Source organism: Pongo pygmaeus, chromosome 19 (assembly GCF_028885625.2).
Source record: "Pongo pygmaeus isolate AG05252 chromosome 19, NHGRI_mPonPyg2-v2.0_pri, whole genome shotgun sequence".
In the NCBI taxonomy this organism is placed as follows: Eukaryota; Metazoa; Chordata; class Mammalia; order Primates; family Hominidae; genus Pongo; species Pongo pygmaeus.
The window spans coordinates 93,957,068-93,977,768 of NC_072392.2; the positions used below are offsets into that span (position 1 = coordinate 93,957,068).

The following is a 20,701-nucleotide window of genomic DNA, read 5'->3' on the forward strand; positions in this document are numbered from 1 at the left end:
AGACTCCGTCTCAAAAAAAACAAACAAACAAACAAACAAAAAAAACACATGCAATATTTAACCTTCTGGGGCCAGTAACCTATTTGGGAATCCAGTGTAAGCTAAGGCTCCCCTCCCAGCAAACCCACACTCTGAAATCAGATACGCCTCGAAGTCTGCACAAGATCTGAGATGGTTCAGGGACTCCCCACTGCCAGGTCCACTTGCGGGCTCCAGATAATGAACCCCAGGACTCCGAGAAGCCAAGGAAGCTCATGGCTTATCTTACTTGGTGAGACGTCCCTGGGTAGACATCTCGCCTCTCAGCTGCTACAGGGCTCCAGGCCCCCTAGTCATTTTCAGAAGGGTTTGCAATGAAGAGAGGAAGGGGCTGCTGAGCCCAGTGGTCTGGGGCATCGCCAGCTCTGGACCTGGGTCTTCTCTAGGAAGGAGCCTCAGCCCCCACCCACAGTGGGGTGTATGTGACCCCCTAGTTCTCTAATGGGTGCTGCTGGCAGACCCAGGCCCCTCAGGCAGGCTGTTTTTGGCTGTTCTCTGAGCTCCTGCTCCATGTTCCTGTTTTTCGGGTGGACTAGGTACCTGTTGGAGTGGCTCAGGTCCACAGGGCACTTGTGCTGGCCTGACACACACAGACTTGAGTGCTTCAACCAAACTGGGACTCTGTCCACATTGTTCCCAAATCCAGGAGCAAGCCTCTCTGAGCACTTTCTCTGTGCGGAACAGCTCTCAGATGACCAGGAAAGGTGGCGACTCACACATTTGCAACCAGCACCCCCACAATCACTCTGAGAGGTGGCAGTGGAGGAATCTGTTTACAGATGAGAGCATGGAGGCTCAGGGAGGCTGTGTGACGATCCTATTCGCTCAACCACCCTTTTATTGAGCACCTGCTATGCACAGGCATGGTGCTAGGTGCTAGAGAGTAGCTGCCCTTGGAGTCACAGTCCAACAGTGTGGAGAGATTCCTAAACATCATTTCAAATCAATGTGGCAAATGCCATGAAAAAGCCATGGCCCAAGGGTTATGGGGACACATAACCCAACTTGGGTGTGGAGAGGTCAAGAAAGGCTCTCTAGCACGTGGTTGGTGCAATGTCTTCAAGGACAAGAAGGATAAACTGGGCTCAATGTCATGGGAAGGGACCAGCCTGTTGCAAAATCACGGTGGCTTGAAACCGCATGGACAGAGCTCTGCCAGTAGTCTGGTGTTGTCTAGCATTGCTGACCGGTGAGGCTAGAGAAAAATGGAGCCCTGGCTGGGCATGGTGGTTCACGTCTGTAATCCCAGCACTTTGGGAGGCCAAGACGGGTGGATCACCTGAGGTCAGGAGTTCGAGACCAGCCTGGCCAGCATGATGTACTAAAAATACAAAAATTAGCCGGGCGTGGTGGCGGGCGCCTGTAATCCCAGCTACTCGGGAAACTGAGGCAGGAGAAGCGCTTGAACCCGGGAGGCAGAGGTTGAAGTGAGCCAAGATTGCACCACTGCACTCCAGCCTTGGCGACAGAGTGAGACTCCGTCTAAAAAAAGAGAGAGAGAGAAAACAAAAAGAAAAAGAAAAATGAAGCCCTTCTCTGACCTGAACACCCGTGGTAAGCAGTGGCACTGGAGAGACTGCTCTCAGAGGACTGACTGGAGGGAGGGGCCAGCTCTGTAACCAGCTTGTCAAGAACAACTGTAACAAGGCATCGAGTGCCCCATGCCAGGTCGGCAGTGGCCTTTCCAGGGTATCACTGTTCACATTGTAAGGAGATTTAAGTAGCTTGTTGAAGGGTGCACTGAGGACCCGACCCTTCCTCGGATCTCCCTCTGGATACAACTTGAGGTTAGGGGGTAGGAGGCTGAGAGGACCCCGTGAACTGCCGAGCAGAGCTGGGACGGGGAGTCAGGCCTCCCGACCCGGCCGGGGCACTCCCTGGGCCCATGCCTCGCGCTGGCACGGAGAGCAGGGAGGGGGGTACGCGGCTGACGACCGTCGGGGCAGCAGCAGCAGCACAGCCCGGCGTTGGCTCGCGGCCCAGAGTCGGGGCAGGGAGGGTTCCCGTGCGGACGGGGGCTAAGAGGCCGCCTCCAGCCCGGGGCAGTCCGCGCACCCGAGCCTGGAGCCCGGAGCCTGGAGGGGTGGGGAGGCCCCGCGCCCGGGGCCGGACCGGAGGGAGAGGGACAGCGGTGGCTCCTCCCCCGGCCCCCGCCGCTAGCCGATCGGGGCGCTGGGCGGGCGCCGCGGGAGCCGCAGCCCTTTCCGGGGGGCGGACCCGGCTCCGGCGGCGGCACCCAGCTCCTGCCCCGACAGGTGCGCGCCGCGCGAAGGAATGCAGCCCGTCTGACTCACCAGCGCCTCCTTCCTACCTGCGCGCCCGCCCCATAAAGTGCTGCCCGCCCCGTCCCCACCCCGCCAACCCCGGCGCCCGCCCTCGGACCGTCCCTGCTCGCCCGCGTGCTGCAGCCCCATCTCCTAGCGGCAGCCCAGGCGCGGAGGGAGCGAGTCCGCCCTGAGGTAGGTCCAGGACGGGCGCAAAGCAGCAGCCGAGGCTGGCCGGGAGAGGGTGAGTGCCCGCCCCAGCTGGGCAGCCGCGCAGGGGAGCTGGTCGGGCAGGGCCGGTGGCTTTTGTCTCCCCTTCCCCTCCCTGAAGGCTGGCAGGCCCCGGTCCCTCTGTCCACGCTGCCCAGAACAGGTGTCCAGCCTCCCCGGGGTGCGCCGGGGGCAGCTGGTAGCCAAGAGGCAGGGCAGCTAGAGAAGGGTGGTGCCCATCAGACCTCCAGGCCAGAGGAGCGCCTTGGGCGCGCCTGCGGGAGAAGTGGGCAGAGGCCAGTGGCTGGCAGCCCTCTGGGGCTGGTCCCCTCCAGGGTTTGCAAAGAAGGTGGAGTAGAAACCAGCCTGAGCGCTGGGCCCAGCCCATCATGGCGCATCTAATGATAAACCCACGTTCCTGACTTTTATGTGAAATTTCGTTGTTTCTAACATTGGCTCCTACTTTTAAAAGCCACCCTGAGAGGCAGACGCCATCCCAGCTCCAGGCAGGGCTTGCTCTGTGCGGTGCCACAGTCCACCTGGGGCTGGGGAGTCCCTGATTTTCCTTTTCTCTTGGCCAAGCACAGGCCTGCCTTCCTCCCAAAGTCAGCCCCAGGCGCCTTCCTTCAGGAAGCTCTACAGGCCTCACCCACCAGCCCCAGGGCTGTGCGCAACACTGCCACCTCCTGCAGCATCCACCCTCTTTCCCACGGCTTGGCCTCTGGGGTGGCCCTCTGGCTGGGACTGGGGCTCTGGGGCTCCTGGTGACTCCCAGGAGCAGGGACAGGGCTCCTCCTCTGCCCCCATGGCCTTGCCACACCCTGAGGACAAGGACCAGGCACAGGTGGCATGGGTGTTGCTGTCCCCAACAGAGCTGGCAGTGAAGGCTTGGAGTCTCCATCCTGGGGGCCGAGGAAAGGACAGCAGGAGGGACAGGAGGGGAGGTATGTCTGTCTACTCGACCCTGATTTCTCAGGGAGACAGAGCAGCCAAGGGCCTGGGGTCTCCAGACTTCTGGCCAGCTGCCTCTCTGGGGCGAGGGAAGGGCCTGGGTCCCTGAGGGGAGGAGATGTGACAGCGGGAGAGGATGGTGGGCAGGAGCAACGGTGCCCAGAGGGGTCCCCAGGGGTTGGGATGGGGGCCAGGGGAGCTCTGAGCCTGTGGGTGGGTGGGCATGGCCTGTGTGTGTGTGTGTGTCCCTGTGTGTGTGGTGTGTGGTGTGTGTGTGTGTGTGTGTGTATCCCTGTGTGTGTGGTGTGTGGGGGGGGTGTGTGTGTGTGTGTGTCCCTGTGTGTGTGGGGGGTGTGTGTGTGTGTGTCCCTGTGTGTGGTGTGTGTGTGTGTGTCTCTGTGTGTGGGGGGTGTGTGTGTGTGTGTCCCTGTGTGTGGTGTGTGTGTGTGTGTGTCCCTGTGTGTGGGGTGTGTGTGTGTGTGTGTCCCTGTGTGTGGTGTGTGTGTGTGTGTGTGTCCCTGTGTGTGGGGGGTGTGTGTGTGTCCGTGTGTGTGTAGAGTGTGGTGTGTGTGTGTGTGTGTGTCCCTGTGTGTGTGTGTGTGTGTGTCCCTGTGTGTGTGGGGGGGGTTGTGTCCCTGTGTGTGTGGTGTGTGGTGTGTGTGTGTGTGTGTCCCTGTGTGTGGGGTGTGTGTGTGTGTGTGTGTGTCCCTGTGTGTGGTGTGTGTGTGCGTGTCCCTGTGTGTGGAGTGTGTGTGTGTGTGTCCGTGTGTGTGTGGTGTGTGGTGTGTGTGTGTGTGTGTGTGTGTGTCCCTGTGTGTGTGTGTGGGGGGGGGGGGGGGTGTGTGTGTGTGTGTGTGTGTCCCTGTGTGGGGGAAGCTGCCTGTGCTGCAGTGTGACGGCATTCAGAGTGGCAGTCACACACTCCAGGGACCTGCTGGTACATAAAGTCGGGGCAGCCTGGTGGGGTCCGGGCCGCCTGGAGAGTGGGTGTCCTGGTCCTGGGCCCAGCCCATCATAATGCGTCTCATGATAAACACAAATTCCTAACTGTTATGGGAAATCTCGTTGTTTCTAATATTGGCTCCTACTTTTAAAACTTTCTAAACAAGTTAAGTCAAGCCAAACACTCTTGGGTGCCTCGCCAACCCTCTAACTGCCATTTTGTAGCCTCTGCGTGGAGGCTGCCATGGAGGTTAAAGGCAGGGCCTGCAGAGCAGGGCCCTGTCCTGGCCCTCCCAGTGCTGGCCACGGGATGGGGAAGCTCCACAGCCTTCTGTGCCTGGTCTCTCATCTGGGAAACGGGCAGAATGCAGTCATCTCCCCGCCGGGCTCCTGTGCTGAGCAATCTCCTCCGTGAAGCCCTGGGCTCATATGGCAGTCACAGTGTGGGAATCAGCACTGCCTGAGGGGCTGTGGCCAGGGGCAGTGGGAGGAAGAGCTGGGCTCAGCTCTCCAGGCCTGTACCTGCCTGTGTAATGATGCCTGGGAGGCCTGAGCCTGCAGCCTGTATTGTGTAGCGTGTGGGTGTGGCGCCTACACCCTGAGGCTGCAAGGAAGTCATTTCCCTCTAGGAACCCTGCTGTCCCCACCCTTTCCCTGCCAGCTCAGGGCTGCCTCCCGATCCCTGTGCCACAACAGGTCTCCCCTGCATGTGTTGGCGCTGCTGTGGCCTCCTCCAGGCTGCACGCCTTAGAAGCAGGCTATGCCTTCCTGCCCTTGGGCTGAGAAGGGCTTCTCCAGCACCTCGGGGACCCCAGCCCCCAGACCCTGGGGTGGCCGCTGCCCCAGAAGCCGGACTGAGAAAGGATTCAATGGGGAGGGCCAGTGGGCAGGGCAGAGGCTTGGGCCCCTGGGAGACCTGGCCCTAGAGAAAGGCGCGGTGCTCACACATTTGCCCCGGCCCTGCAGGCCTGGATGGCTCTGCTGCCAGCCTCTTTTCTTGTCCAGGCTTCAGGCTGAGCATCTCTTAGAGGGCCTCAGGGATGTCCAGGCCTGCCCTGAAGGCTGCTGAGGACTTAGGATGGTTTAATACTGAACCCACAGCCGCCTGGGACACAGTGTGTGTGTGTGTCTCGCTCTGGGCTAACTTGTGAAAGGGTGAACAGCTCAGGGGCCCCGAAAACTTAACTCTGGGGCAGGCAGAGGTACAGGGTAGGGCAGATGATTCAGACCCCACCCTGATGGGCCGGGCAGTCACTGCAGAACCCAACCTGGTGCAGTAAGCCACTGCAGAACCCAACCTGGTGCAGTAAGCCACTGCAGAACCCAACCTGGTGCAGTAAGCCACTGCAGAACCCAACCTGGTGCAGTAAGCCACTGCAGAACCCAACCTGGTGCAGTAAGCCACTGCATGCAGCTGTGGCTCAGCCCCAGGCCCCAGATATTGGGAGGGGCCCCTCTGCTCCCGGCTGCGCTACCTTCACCAAAGGGTAAGTGGGCCAGGACAGAAGGAGCAGGAGGCAGAGCCGTGGCCCCCTCTCAGGGTGGCACACTCATTGGATGACCCTCTCATGGCCAAGCCTGACCCAGACTCACTGGGAGCTAAAAGGCAAAGAAGAATAAACCCAGATCTGCCCTCAGGGAGCCCAGCGCCGAGAGGCCTGGCACTGGGACAAACTCGAAAACCAGAGTCCTTGAGGGCTGGAGGGGGCCTCCCTGGGCAGGGCACAGGCCACTGCAGGGATGGCACGGAACAGGGCAGCGGAAAAGGCAGGAGTCAGAGGCCCAGGGCCCTGCCTCTGGCGGCTGGGTGCCCTTGGTCACGTCGCTGGCGCTCAGAGCCTCAGTTCCCACAGCTGTGCAGTGAGAGGAAGCTGACGGCACCGACCACGGCTGTGGAGGCCTCATGTGTCAATTGTTGCTGTTCTGCAGGAGGAAGATGGCAGGGCCACGCCCCAGCCCATGGGCCAGGCTGCTACTGGCAGCCTTGATCAGCGTCAGCCTCTCTGGGACCTTGGGTGAGTCCACATTGCCCTGCAGCTCCCTCCTGGCAGGGTCATCCCTTGGGCAGGCATTGCCCTTGCACGGGGATCTCACGGGGTCTCACCTAAACACGCTTGGCCATTCAGCAACTGACCACTGCCCACCTTCAGGGCTGGAAAACTTTAGTCTCCAAGCTCTTCAGCCTAGAGAATCTTGAGCCCTGACCACGGGGCCTGAGAACAGGAGCGAAGGAGGCTGTGTCTAGAGGAGAAAGGAGACACCCACCCAGGACTGAGGCATCCAGAGGATGCACTGAGGCCCCAGAGATGGAGTCAAGAGAGTTATAGGAATTTGGAGAAGAGAGGCACTGCTGACATGTCACTTGCTCTCTGAGTGTCACTAGTGGACAAATCACTGGAGCCAGCTCCTACCACTTGAATTTTGTCTGTTAGAGGGGGTCCTGCTGGTGGCTTGAAATAGACCACGACAGAAATGTTTACACCACAGAAATTGGCAAATGCTACATGTCAAGCACCAGAGACCAGAGCCGTTGTTATTTATTTATTTAATTCAATGTATATGTAGAAACATGCTCTCACTCTGTCGTGCTGGTGGAGTGCAGTGATGCCATCATGGCTCACTGCAGCCTCAACTTCCCAGGCTCAAGCAATCCTCCCACCTCAGCCTCCTGTGTAGCTAGGACCACAGGCGTGCACCACCATGCCTGGCTAATTAAAAACAATTTTTTTTGTAGAGACAGTCTCACTATGTTACCCAGGCTGGTCTCAAACTCCTGAGCTTAAGCAATCTTCCTACCTCGGCCTCCCAAAGTGCTGGGATTACAGGTGTGAGCCGTCGCACTGGCCACCGCAGCCATTGTTAAACACTGACCAGCACACCATTGCCTGAAGCCCAGGAGACCTCTTACTGTGTACACCAGGTGCACACAGTAGGTCCTCACTGTGATTTTTAACTGAGCAGAGCCAAAGAGAAATCTAGAGTTTTACTTCATTCGTTACTGAGGACCCACTGTGTGCCAGGTGTGCCGGGTGCTAGGGCTACCGTGATAAACAAGACACCATTCCCTTCACCCTAGAGGGGGCTCAGAGGACAGACAGGCCATGTGGCAGTGGTCTTGCTGTGAGGCACAAGCTGTGATGGAGGAGGAACCTGAAAAGGGTGCTAGGTGCAGCTCATCAAAGGTAATGGGGAAGGCTGAGGACCGTCTGCTGGACCTGAGGAGGCAGCAGGCCAGGGGGTGGCCAGGGTGTACCAGCACCGAGTGTGCCAGTGCCACTGTCTCAGTCCCCACCTTCTGTCCTTCTGGCTTGAGTGGGAAGTCCCAGGTTTGAAACCACAGCTTGTTTCTAGCTGCGCTACCTGGGGCAGATCACATACCCTTAGCCTCTGTAAAATAGGGAAGAGCTGGGTGCAGTGGCTCAGGCCTATAATTCCCAGCACTTTGGGAGGCCAAGGTGGGAGGATCGCCTGAACCCAGGAATTTGAGACCATCCTGAGCAACATAGGGAGCCCCTGTCTCTACAAAAAATAAAAAATTAGCTGGGCTACTTGGGAGGCTGAGGTGGGAGGATTGCCTGAACCCAGGATGTTGAGACTGCAGCGAGCTGTGATCATGCCACTGCACTCCAGCCTGGGTGACACAGCAAGACCATATCTCAAAACTAAAATTGAAATGCAGGTTGGGCACAGTAGCTCACGCCTGTAATCCCAGCACTTTGGGAGGCTGAGGCAGGCAGATCATTTGAGGTCAGGAGTTCGAGACCAGCCTAGCCAACATGGTGAAACCCCATCTCTACTAAAAATACAAAAATTAGCAAGGCATGGTGGTGCCCACCTATTATCCCAGCTACTCGGGAGGCTGAGGCAGGAGAATCACTTGAACCTGGGAGGTGGAGGTTGAAGTGAGCTGAGATCGCACCACTGCACTCCAGCCTGGGCAACAGAGCAAGACTCGTCTGAAAAATAAAGTAAAACAAAATAAAAATACAACAACAACAACAACAAACCAAAATAAATACATAAGGCTGGGTCCGGTGGCTCCCACCTGTAATCCCAGCACTTTGGGAGGCTGAGGCAGGTGGATAACGAGGTCAGGAGATCGAGACCATCCTGGCTAACACAGTGAAACCCCTTCTCTACTAAAAATACAAAAAATTAGCCGGGCGTGGTGGCGGGCGCCTTTAGTCCCAGCTACTCCAGAGGCTGAGGCGGGAGAATGGTGTGAACCCAGGAGGCAGAGCTTGCAGTGAGCCAAGATCGTGCCACTGCACTCCAGCCTGGGCGACAGAGCGAGACTCCGTCTCTAAATAAATAAATAAATAAATAAATAACATAAGGAGGGAATCCCCACCTCTCCAGGTGAGGGTGCAGGTGGGAAAGTGCTTGCCTTTGCTGAGTGCCTCCCCATTCATGTACCCACACCCGCTCCCCCAGCAAACCGCTGCAAGAAGGCCCCAGTGAAGAGCTGCACGGAGTGTGTCCGTGTGGATAAGGACTGCGCCTACTGCACGGACGAGGTGAGGGCCTGGCCCGGGTCGGTGTGGAACAGGCAAGGGTCGGGAATAGCTGGTGGAAATGAATCTGGGGTTGGGGCATCCAGGGAATGGGTGCTGCCCCCACTGACCCCCTGTCCTTCTGGCCAGATGTTCAGGGACCGGCGCTGCAACACCCAGGCGGAGCTGCTGGCCGCGGGCTGCCAGCGGGAGAACATCGTGGTCATGGAGAGCAGCTTCCAGATCACAGAGGTGCCCGGTGTGGGGACTGGGGTGGGGTCTCCCCATGCTCAGCCTGGCTATTTATGGGGGTGTATAGTGCCCCTTGGCCGGGCTGGGCCCCCATCGGGCCTCCGGAGTGACCCTCTAGCCAGGTGTCCCCTTCCATTGGCTGCAGGAGACCCAGATTGACACCACCCTGCGGCGCAGCCAGATGTCCCCCCAGGGCCTGCGGGTCCGTCTGCGGCCCGGTGAGGAGCAGCACTTTGAGCTGGAGGTGTTTGAGCCCCTGGAGAGCCCTGTGGACCTGTACATCCTCATGGACTTCTCCAACTCCATGTCCGATGATCTGGACAACCTCAAGAAGATGGGGCAGAACCTGGGTACGGAAGGGCCAGAGTGGAGGACAGCAGGGCAGGAGGGGGATGGGTGGGCGTCTGCTTGGGAGGCCAGGACTCAGGACAGCTGCACCCACCCAGAAGGAAACACAGGACATTGGAGCCCCCAAAAACCTTCCCTTCCATTCTCAAGGGAAGAATCTCAGCCAGACCCTACTCACCACTGGGGACTTCTGAGAAGGCCCAGGGCAGGCGGGCAGTGGAGCCACCTGGCCCTGACAAGGAGGGCAGCCCCTGCCATGACGCTGTGGGGAAGCTTCTGCTCCTCAGAGCTGGGCTGCATTCCCAGCCACCCTGTCCTTGCTGTATGCATAACTCCAGACCCCCAGTCCCATTTCCCTCATCCATAAATAGGAACAGACAATGTCGTGAGCATGAACTTTTGTCCAGCATGCAAAGCGTTAACCTCCCTCTTCCTCCCTTCTGAGCCAGCCCTTGGTAGGGGGGCCCGTGTTTATGCCAGGCATCAGGGCTCAGCTATCCCCTCTCTGTCCTATTGACATCCAGCTCGGGTCCTGAGCCAGCTCACCAGCGACTACACTATTGGATTTGGCAAGTTTGTGGACAAAGTCAGCGTCCCGCAGACGGACATGAGGCCTGAGAAGTAAGTGACTGTGTGGGCCCAGCAGGTGGGCAAAGGTCCAGGCCATGTGACCCCCTCTCCTCTCTCACCCACAACTTAAAATTCTCCTTCTACGGCCGGGCGCGGTGGCTCATGCCTGTAATCCCAGCACTTTGGGAGGCCAGGGCGGGCAGATCACCTGAGGTCAGAAGTTCAAGACCAGCCTCGGCAACATGGCAAAACCCTGTCTCTACTAAAAAATACAAAAATTGGCTGGGCACGGTGGTTCACGCCTGTAATCCCAGCACTTTGGGAGGCCGAGGTGGGTGGATCATGAGGTCAGGATATCAAGACCATCCTGGCTAACACGGCGAAACCCCGTCTCTACTAAAAATACAAAAGATAAGCCAGGCGTGGTGGCAGGCACCAGCAGTCCCAGCTACTCGGGAGGCTGAGGCAGGAGAATGGCGTGAACCCGGGAGGCGGAGCTTGCAGTGAGCCAGGATCGCGCCACTGCACTCCAGCCTGGGTGACAGAGCGAGACTCTGTCTCAAAAAAAAAAAAAAATTAGCCAGGTGTGGTGGTGGGTGCCTGTAATCCCAGCTACTTGGGAGGCTGAGGCAGGAGAATCGCTTGAATCCAGGAGGCAGAGGTTGCAGTGAGCCAAGATCATGCATACTGCACACCAGCCTGGGTGATAAAGTGAGACTTGGTCTCAAAAAAAAAAAAAAAAACAAATTCTCCTTCTAGTTGAAATGAGCCGGGGGCACTGGGGTCTGCGGTGTCTTCTGCCTGTGACGTTCCCTCTCCCTCCCACCTCTGCCCAGGCTGAAGGAGCCCTGGCCCAACAGTGACCCCCCCTTCTCCTTCAAGAACGTCATCAGCCTGACAGAAGATGTGGATGAGTTCCGGAATAAACTGCAGGGAGAGCGGATCTCAGGCAACCTGGATGCTCCTGAGGGCGGCTTCGATGCCATCCTGCAGACGGCCGTGTGCACGGTGGGTACTGGGAAGGGCGCTGCCAGCCTAGGCCAGGGATGAGCACTTCTGGGCAAGGGCCTGAGCTGCCCCCTGGCCTGCTCTGGCGCCAGGCTCACAGGCCCTGTGGGAAAGCCTGGGAGCCTGCAACCCCTTCGCCCTAAGACAAGCTCAGACTCTGTGAGTAGGTCTCAGTTACAATCTGAGTTCAGATGTGCCGGGAGCCATGGTCCTCTGGCCTGAGCAGTCACAGCCTGGTTTCATATCAGCTAGCAAGGCAGACCTGGACTTTAGGGTTCTGGAATCTTTAGTACCCTGAACCCACCAGCTGCCCAGTCTCCACCTGTTTTCTGGGCATCCAAATAAGCTATTTCCTTTGATATGTACATCCATTTGTTCATTTTGAAAATGACATACCCATATTACTAGGTTAGAAAACAAAGAGCGAGCCAAGGTGTGGTGGCTCACACCTGTAATCCCAGCACTTTGGGAGGCCGAGGCGGGGGCACTGCTTGAGTCCAGGATTTGAGACCAGCCTGGGCAACATGGCAAGACCCTGTCTCTACAGAAAACACAAAAATTAGCTGGGTGTGATGCACGCCTGTGGCCCTAGCTCTTTGGGGGAGCCGCCTCTCCGGCTCCTGTTTCTCAGCGTTGTCACTCAGTCATGTGCCGTCAGATGCATCTTTCATGAGGGCACTTGCTGTGAATCCAGTGGCTTAAGCCCAGCCCCATGTTGGGACCCGCGTTCCCTGTCCTACGTGACGCCGTGATGCGTGTCAGCAGGCAGCCTGCTCAGTGGGCACGCCCCGCCTTGCCTTCCCCAGAGAGACATTGGCTGGCGCCCAGACAGCACCCACCTGCTGGTCTTCTCCACCGAGTCAGCCTTCCACTATGAGGCCGACGGCGCCAACGTGCTGGCTGGCATCATGAGCCGCAACGATGAACGGTGCCACCTGGATGCCACGGGCACCTACACCCAGTACAGGACACAGGACTACCCGTCGGTGCCCACCCTGGTGCGCCTGCTCGCCAAGCACAACATCATCCCCATTTTTGCTGTCACCAACTACTCCTATAGCTACTACGAGGTACAGGGCCCGGGCCCCACGGGTGGGAGGTGGTCAAGGCAGGGGCTCCGTGGAACTTCTCAGACACCTCTCCCTCCCTCCCTTCCTCCTTCCCTCTCTTCCTCCCTCCCTCCTTTCCTCCCTTCTTTCCTTCCTCCCTTCCCAAAGCCTTTAGACCCCCCCCAAAAGTGGGCCCTAGTGGGAAGGGGAGGTCATGTGCTCATCTTCCACCCCAACTCCCAAGCAGGTGGGGGCTAAGAGGGCAGGCTCTGCGACACCACAGCAGGTTCCAGGCCTCAGTTTCCCCATCCTCAAAGCGGGAAGAATCCTAGAGCTGTTCAGATTCATGGAGATGCTTAGCCTGAGACCTGGCCTTCTCTCCCGCAGAAGCTTCACACCTATTTCCCTGTCTCCTCGCTGGGGGTGCTGCAGGAGGACTCGTCCAACATCGTGGAGCTGCTGGAGGAGGCCTTCAATGTGAGGGCAGCTCAGGCTCCAGAGTCTGAGCCCTACTGGGGCAGGGCAGGAGGTGGGCAGAGTGGGCAAGAGGTGTCTTGGGTCATGGTGGAGAAATGGGTCTGGGACAGACCAGTGAGGAAGGGTCTCTGGCTATCCCTGAGGCCCCGAGGGGCCACCTGGGCCTGGCCCTGGCTCCTGCAGGCTCTGTGATACCCCGCATGATGCCAGCCACACTTGGAGGTTGGGGTGGAGCACAACCAGGCCCCCCACAGAGCACTGATCAACCTCCTTCCTCCTTTAGCGAATCCGCTCCAACCTGGACATCCGGGCCCTAGACAGCCCCCGAGGCCTTCGGACAGAGGTCACCTCCAAGATGTTCCAGAAGACGAAGACTGGGTCCTTTCACATCCGGCGGGGGGAAGTGGTACGCCTCTGTGGGGGCAGCGGGGTGGGGGACAGGCATAGCGCCCTGCACGGAGTGGAATCGTTTAAAACAGCGGTCAAGAGCGTGGCCCCTGGAGTCAGGCAGGCCTCGGTGCAGATCCCTGGGCCTAGCCGCTTGGATGAGCCTGGGATGCTCCTCTGCTTGTTGGTTTCCTCGGCATGCAAGCGTCCAGCCTGGAGGCTTGCTGGGGCAGTAAATGGGTTAGTGTCATGAAGCCCAGAGGCCCTGGCTACTGTCATTGTTGCTGTGATTGTGACTGCGCTGGGAAGGAGGGAGTTTTCAGCCCTGAGGGAGGTGAGCAGGAGCTCGTATCAGGGATCCAGACATCTCCTAGGAACTTGGGGGCTGAGGGCCTTCGGGCATCCGTGGCCCCCTGGTCCTTGGGGCTGGGCCTGCCTTGGCTGACCACGGGGCCCCTGCAGGGTGTATACCAGGTGCAGCTGCGGGCCCTCGAGCACGTGGATGGGACTCATGTGTGCCAGCTGCCGGAGGACCAGAAGGGCAACATCCATCTGAAACCTTCCTTCTCCGATGGCCTCAAGATGGACGTGGGCATCATCTGTGACGTGTGCACCTGCGAGCTGGTACAACGCAGCCCCGCTGGGCGGGAGGGGAGAGCTGAGCCAAGCACCCAGGGGCCCTGAGGAATGAAGCAGGACTCCTGTGCCCCATATCCCTTGTGGGGTGTCCCGAGGCACACAGGAGAGCAGAATGTCCAGTGGCCCCGGTCCTGCTCCCCCAATGCACCCCACCGTGGTCTCTCTCATTCCAGCGAAAAGAGGTGCGGTCAGCTCGCTGCAGCTTCAACGGAGACTTCATGTGTGGACACTGTGTGTGCAGTGAGGGCTGGTGAGTGGGGAAGGGAGTTGGGCACCCAGGACACCAGTGGCCCCTGATGGGAAGGCTGGGCTCCTGCAGGGGCCTGGACCTGGGTGCACCTTGTGCACCTGGCCAGGGGTGGGGCGGCAATCAAAGAAACAGCTAAGGGCGGGGCACACCCAGTTGTTGGTCAAACCCAGGTCAAAGCACTTTGAAATACAGAGATATATGGGCTGTCTCTAGAAAGAGGTGTGGGGATTGAGACGGGGTTGGCTGTTGGGGCTGGGGTCTGGATCTTGGGGGACGGGCACAGGAGGCTTCCTTTTTGCTCCATGCCTTTGATATTCTGAGTCCTGTGTCATATTGCCCGATCAGAAGAGAGCTCGTAAACGCACAGCAGTAAGGGCTTTAGCTTCAGGACACTGGGTAATCTTGCCACAACGTGAGGCAGAGCAGTGGGGAAAGGACACTGGAAGGGGTGACATGACAGGGCACTGGGGTTTAGGTCTCAGCTCAGCAACTTCTGTCTGCATGACTGGGAGCTGCCTCAGCCCTCTCAGAGCCTCAGTTTCCTCGTCTGTAAAATGGGACAGCAGGCCAGGCGAGGTGGCTCACGCCTGTAATCCCAGCACTTTAGGAGGCCGAGGTGGGTGGATCACCTGAGGTCAGGAGTTCAAGACCAGCCTGGCCAACATGGTGAAATCCCATCTCTACTAAAAATACAAAAAATTAGCTGGGCATGGTGGTGCATGCCTGTAATCCTAGCTACTCGGGAGGCTGAGGCAGAATTGCTTGCACCTAGAAGGCAGAGGTTGCAGTGAGCTGAGATCGCGCCACTGCACTCCAGCCTAGGTGAGAAGAGCGAAACTCTGTCTTGAAAAAAATAAAATAAAATAGGCCGGGCGCGGCGGCTCACGCCTGTAATTTCAGCACTTTGGGAGGCCGAGGTGGGCGGATCACAAGGTCAGGAGATCGAGACCATCCTAGCTAACACGGTGAAACCCCGTCTCTACTAAAAATACAAAAAATTAGCCAGGCGCGGTGGCGGGCGCCTGTAGTCTCAGCTACTCAGGAGGCTGAGGCAGGAGAATGGCGTGAACCCGGGAGGCAGAGCTTGCAGTGAGCCAGGATCGCGCCACTGCACTCCAGCCTGGGCGACAAGGCGAGACTCCATCTCAAAAAAATAAAATAAAATGGGACAGCAAAAGCCCCAGCTTTCCTCCTGGGCTGTTTCGGGGAAGTGACCACTTCCTCCTTCAGGAGTGGCCAGACCTGCAACTGCTCCACCGGCTCTCTGAGTGACATTCAGCCCTGCCTGCGGGAGGACGAGGACAAGCCGTGCTCCGGCCGTGGCGAGTGCCAGTGCGGGCACTGTGTGTGCTACGGCGAAGGCCGCTATGAGGGTCAGTTCTGCGAGTATGACAACTTCCAGTGTCCCCGCACTTCCGGGTTCCTCTGCAATGGTGAGCACAACAACTGCGGCCAATGCTGACGGCGGGGTAGGGTGAGGACAGCAAGCATGACTTTCCCGTCAGGACCCAGGTGGGGAGAGCCAGACTTGGAATCAGAATCCCCAAGTTCAGGCCCAGCCCACTCTGGATGCCCTGAGGGCCGCCCCTGAGTCCTGCCCCAACCTGGGCCTCACTTCCCTCATCTGCAACATCCATGCCCAAGGCCACTGTTGGCAGGACTTTCCCCTGGTTTTAAGATTCCAACTCCCCTGAGATTCTCTCTGGAAGTTCAGTTCTATGCCCACCCGCCTTCTCCACACCCCTGTCTTATTAGAGTGGGTGCCACCAAGCTCAGCCCTCCAATGGCTGGCAGGTATATTGGCATTATGATCTTTCCTCTCTCCAAAGATGCTAAATTTCTGTGGTTTTGTTGTTGTTGTTGTTGTTGTTGCTGTTTTTGTTTTTGTTTTTTTTTGAGACAGAGTTTCGCTCTTGTCGCCCAGGCTGGAGTGCAAGAGCACAATCTTGGTTCACTGCAACCTCTGCCTCCTGGGTTCAGGCGATTCTCCTGCCTCAGCCTCCCTAGTAGGTGGGACTATAGGCATGCACCACCATGCCCAGCTAATTTTGCATTTTTAGTAGAGACAGGGTTTCACCATGTTGGCCAGGCTGGTCTCGAACTCCTGACCTCAGGTGATCTGCCCCCGCTCAGCCTCCCAAAGTGCTGAGATTACAGGCGTGAGCCACTGAGCCTGGCCCAAAGATGCTAAATTTCTAGCTGGAGGGCCTGGAGCTTCCTCTGTATTCCCATGGGTCCAGGCCATAGGCACACAGTCTGACCAGGAACATCAGAGCTAGGCAGGATCACAGAACTCAGACAAGAGGACATATGGAAGGATTGATAGTTGAATGGAGGAGGATGAATGAAAATCTACTCATCAAATACTTATGAAGCCCTCACTGTATACTTTCCAAGCCCCTGCTTTTCTACTCTTTCTTCTGTTCTTGCTTTTGTTCACCATTTCTTCTCTTCAACTGTCTGTACCTGAGTGTGCTCAGAGAAACAGAAGAGAGAACTGGGCACCACTGGAGAAAGGCAGACAAGTGGCACAGAGGGAGGTATGAGAGAGGAAGGGAGGTAGGTGCCTCTGGAGAAGGAGGCAGGGCCAGAGTACAAAGGGCTTCGGTTCTAGTCCAGAGCAGGACTTCATCCTTTGGACAAAAGGGAGTCACTGGAGGTTTTACTTTCATTTTCTAACTATTTGCATATTAACCTTGTATCCAGTCACCTTGCTAAACACACTTATGAGATCTAATAATTTATCTGTAGATTCTTCCGGATACTTTGTGACATGTTCCTGACACTTGCAAATAAAGACAATTTTATTTATTTATTTATTTATTTATTTTTGAGATGGAGTCTTGCTCTGTCACCCAGGCTGGAGTGCAGTGGCATGATCTCGGCTCACTACAACCTCTGCCTCCCAGGTTCAAGCAATTCTCCTGCCTCAACCTCCCAAGTAGCTGGGATTACAGGGGCCCGCCACCACGCCCAGCTAATTTTTGTATTTTTAGTGGAAACAGGGCTTCACCATGTTGGCCAGGCTGGTCTTGAACTCCTGAGCTCAAGTGATCCTCCTGCCTCAGCCTCCCAAAGTGCTGGGATTACAGGTGTGAGCCACCATGCCCGGCTGACAGTTTTATTTCTTTTTTCTTTTTTTCTTTTTTTTTTTTTTTTGAGACAGTCTTGCTCTGTCACCAGGCTGGAGTGCAGTGGCATGATCTCGGCTCACTGCAACCTCCGCCTCCCAGGTTCAAGTGATTCTCCTGCCTCAGCCTCCTGAGTAGCTGGGACTACAGGCATGCACCACCATGACCAGCTAATTTTTGTATTTTTAGTAGAGATGAGGTTTCTCCATGTTGGCCAGGATGGTCTCAGTCTCTTGACCTTGTGATCTGCCCGCCTCAGCCTCCCAAAGTGCTGGGATTACAGGCGTGAGCCACCTTGCCTGGCCTTATTTCTTACCTTCTAATGCTTATACATCTTATTTCTTTTTCTGACCTTATTGCATTGGCCAGGACCCATTAGAGGTTCTGAGCTAGGGGAGCAGGAGCCACATGATTGGATTTGTTTTGAGATAATTATTCTGGCTGCAGAGTGGAAGGTAGGCAGGATAGAGGCAGAGATGGAGGGAAGGAGATTTCAGGAAAGTGAGGAAGAGATGACTTCTGCCCCAGGCTAGTGGCATCCTGGCTCCCACAGCTCTGCTCCACGGGCCTTCCCTGCCAGGTGGGCAGCCTGGACTACAGGCGCAGATGTAGCTCTCATCTCCCTTCCTTGTCCCTCTCTGCAGACCGAGGACGCTGCTCCATGGGCCAGTGTGTGTGTGAGCCTGGTTGGACAGGCCCAAGCTGTGACTGTCCCCTCAGCAATGCCACCTGCATCGACAGCAATGGGGTAGGCCTGGGCATAAGACAGACAGTGTCTGTCAGCACCACCCACCCTCTCCAGAGAGAACCCTATGGAGAGAGGAGAGGGAGCAGGCAGGGATGGGGCACAGCTGGCTCACTGGTGCCCCCTCCTACCCCAGGGCATCTGCAATGGACGTGGCCACTGTGAGTGTGGCCGCTGCCACTGCCACCAGCAGTCGCTCTACACGGACACCATCTGCGAGATCAACTACTCGGCGGTGAGGCTAGGACCTGCGAGGTGTGGGCGTGGGAACAGGGAAGGCACAGGGCAGGGTGGGCAGGAGGGGCTAAGCCTGATGCCACAGGAGCTGGCCAAGGGCAAGAGGTTTGGGGGGGCGGGGGTCTGGCAGAGGCCCACCCAACACAGTGCCTGTCTGCCCCGTCTTTCCCCGCCAAGATCCACCCAGGCCTCTGCGAGGACCTACGCTCCTGTGTGCAGTGCCAGGCGTGGGGCACCGGGGAGAAGAAGGGGCGCACGTGTGAGGAATGCAACTTCAAGGTCAAGATGGTGGATGAGCTTAAGAGAGGTAGGGCAGGGGCTGAGGGTTGCGGTTGCTGAGAGCCTAGGCAGGGGGCATCCAACGGGGCAAGGGTGTCATCACCTGGACAGGGGCTTGCAGTCTGGGCTAAGGTCACACAGTCCGCACAGGAACTCCAGAGCTGGGAGGGACCACAGAACCCAGATAGAGGACACCGAGTCCCAGAAAAGGGTAAAAGCCTGAGCAGGAGGCACACAACCCAGGCGGTGGGACACAGTCTGGCCCAGGAAGGGACCAAGAGTCTTGGTGAGAGGCACCTGACTTGGGTAGGGGCACGCACACAGCAGGGGTACATGGTCACTCTGTGGAGACACGCAGCCTCCCCTCCCCGAGATCAGATACGTTTTCTGGACCCTGAGTTCCTGGGTGATGTCCAGGTCAGGGAAGTGGGGGAGGTAGGTTTCTAGGCTCTGATGCTCCTGAGCAGGGGAACCCCCACCACACCCGTTCCTGTGCCAGGTGAGAGCACGGCTTTGCAAGGACTTCCACTCTTCCCCAGGAGGCCCTGCCGTGGGTGAGGCAGATCCCAGAGTAGGGGCCCCCTCACCAGACCCTGGGGTCCTCTGGGGCGGAGGGGTGTGGCTGAGGTGCCCTGCTGACTGGCTGTGGGTACAGCCGAGGAGGTGGTGGTGCGCTGCTCCTTCCGGGACGAGGATGACGACTGCACCTACAGCTACACCATGGAAGGCGACGGCGCCCCTGGGCCCAACAGCACTGTCCTGGTGCACAAGAAGAAGGGTGAGCTGGTGGGGCCGGGCACAGGGAGGGGGCATGTTGTCAGAGCTTGGTGGGGAGGACAGGCACCACCTCCCCCACCTCCTCTCCTCTCCAGACTGCCCTCCAGGCTCCTTCTGGTGGCTCATCCCCCTGCTCCTCCTCCTCCTGCCGCTCCTGGCCCTGCTACTGCTGCTATGCTGGAAGTACTGCGCCTGCTGCAAGGTGAGCACCCAGGGTGCCTCCCAAGGCCCCACATCCCAGGGTCCCCACCCCAACAGGGCCCCCACCCTCCACCAGGGTCCCCAACCCCCTCCTGGGTCCCCACCTCACCAGGGTCCCCTCCCTGACAGGGTCTCCACCTTCCATCAGGGTCCTCCTCAGGGTCCCCAACCCCCACCAGGGTCCCCGGCCTCCCCATGGTTCCCCCAACAGCCCACCCACCATCCCCACTCCCGCAGCTTTCTAGCCAGAGGCTTCAGCCCGTAGAGTCCAGCTGTCTGGATTCTGGTCCCAGCTGTGTGACCTTGGGCAAATTACTTAATCTCTCCATGCCTCAGTTCCCTCACCTGTAAAATGAAGATTATAGAATTGACCTCAGAGCCGGGTGCGGTGGCTCACGCCTGTAATCCCAGCACTTTGGGAGGCCGAGGCGGGTGGATCACGAGGTCAGGAGATTGAGGCCATCCTGGCTAAGATGGTGAAACCCCGTCTCTACTAAAAATACAAAAAAATTAGCCGGGCATCATAGTGGGCACCTGTAGTCCCAGCTACTCGGGAGGCTGAGGCAGGAGAATGGTGTGAACCCGGGAGGCAGAGCTTGCAGTGAGCCGAGATCGCGCCACTGCACTCCAGCGTGGGCAACAGAGCGAGACTCTGTCTCAAAAAAAAAAAAAAAGAATTGACCTCAGAAAGTGGAGCTGAAGCTTAAATTAGTAAAGTTCAGAAGGGACTGACCCATAGCATGCACCATCACCCCCGCCCCCGCTTTGGCAAGACCCACACCAACCCCATCCAGCTTCCTGAGTGACAGTAATGATGATGACGCCCATGAGCTCCTAGCCCGAGTCATCCTGGAGCCCCAGCCCCCAGCTCAGCCCTTGCCAGCATCCGTTCTCTGCTTAGCTCAGTGTTCCTCTTTGTGCTGTCGCCACAGCATGTCCACATGACTCCGTTTCCCTGCCCCCCATCACCCCATGAGGTCAGTGGGGCAAGGTCACTCTGCCCTGTGACAGATGGAGAAATTGGGGCTGAGAGGCAGGTGATAAATACACAGTCCTCAAAAGGGGCTGAGGCAAGCTGAGCCCACGTCTTCCCCAGCTCTAGTGCCCACCCAGGACCCCCACTCCATCAGCCATCGGTGGCCAGATCCCTGAGAGCACCTGCTCTGGGGTCAGCCACGTGCAAAGGGCCTGGGAGCCACAACAAGGAAGAAAGGTCCCTGCCCGCCGGGAGCTGGCAGTCATAAGGGAGAACGGACAAGAGAAAGTGTGGAGGATGGCATGGCTCAGAGTGGGGACTGTAGGCGGCAGACCACACTCCGTAGTAACCCCCAGTGTTGTGGGATATTAATGTGCATTACATAGGCAAGGAGTTATGTGATCAAATAGGTTTGAGCTAGGCACGGTTGCGCGTGTCTGTAGTCCCAGCTACTCAGAAAGCTGAGGCAGGAGGAT

General features: G+C 57.8%; 1 protein-coding gene across 12 annotated transcripts in view; it reads left to right on the forward strand.

Annotated features, from left to right (window-relative positions):
- The first annotated feature begins 2,192 nt into the window (after positions 1-2,192).
- The window catches only part of ITGB4 (integrin subunit beta 4), a 37,270-nt gene continuing 18,761 nt past the window's right edge, over positions 2,193-20,701 (forward strand). For 3 of the 12 annotated variants that reach the window (XM_054458790.2, XM_063655362.1, XM_063655365.1), the window contains exons 1-19: positions 2,193-2,498; positions 3,386-3,457; positions 6,336-6,421; positions 8,841-8,923; positions 9,050-9,151; positions 9,297-9,501; positions 10,024-10,120; positions 10,906-11,077; positions 11,884-12,147; positions 12,514-12,603; positions 12,887-13,009; positions 13,453-13,614; positions 13,803-13,879; positions 15,110-15,312; positions 17,655-17,758; positions 17,892-17,990; positions 18,170-18,299; positions 18,927-19,049; positions 19,144-19,250. In XM_054458790.2, coding sequence (XP_054314765.1) covers positions 6,343-6,421; positions 8,841-8,923; positions 9,050-9,151; positions 9,297-9,501; positions 10,024-10,120; positions 10,906-11,077; positions 11,884-12,147; positions 12,514-12,603; positions 12,887-13,009; positions 13,453-13,614; positions 13,803-13,879; positions 15,110-15,312; positions 17,655-17,758; positions 17,892-17,990; positions 18,170-18,299; positions 18,927-19,049; positions 19,144-19,250 — 2,220 coding nt within the window. In that variant the 5' untranslated portion in view covers positions 2,193-2,498; positions 3,386-3,457; positions 6,336-6,342. Of the gene's footprint in view, positions 2,548-3,385; positions 3,458-6,335; positions 6,422-8,840; positions 8,924-9,049; positions 9,152-9,296; positions 9,502-10,023; positions 10,121-10,905; positions 11,078-11,883; positions 12,148-12,513; positions 12,604-12,886; positions 13,010-13,452; positions 13,615-13,802; positions 13,880-15,109; positions 15,313-17,654; positions 17,759-17,891; positions 17,991-18,169; positions 18,300-18,926; positions 19,050-19,143; positions 19,251-20,701 lie in introns of all 12 variants that reach the window. The other 9 variants (XM_054458787.2, XM_063655366.1, XM_054458786.2 and 6 more) reach the window with 7 other exon arrangements.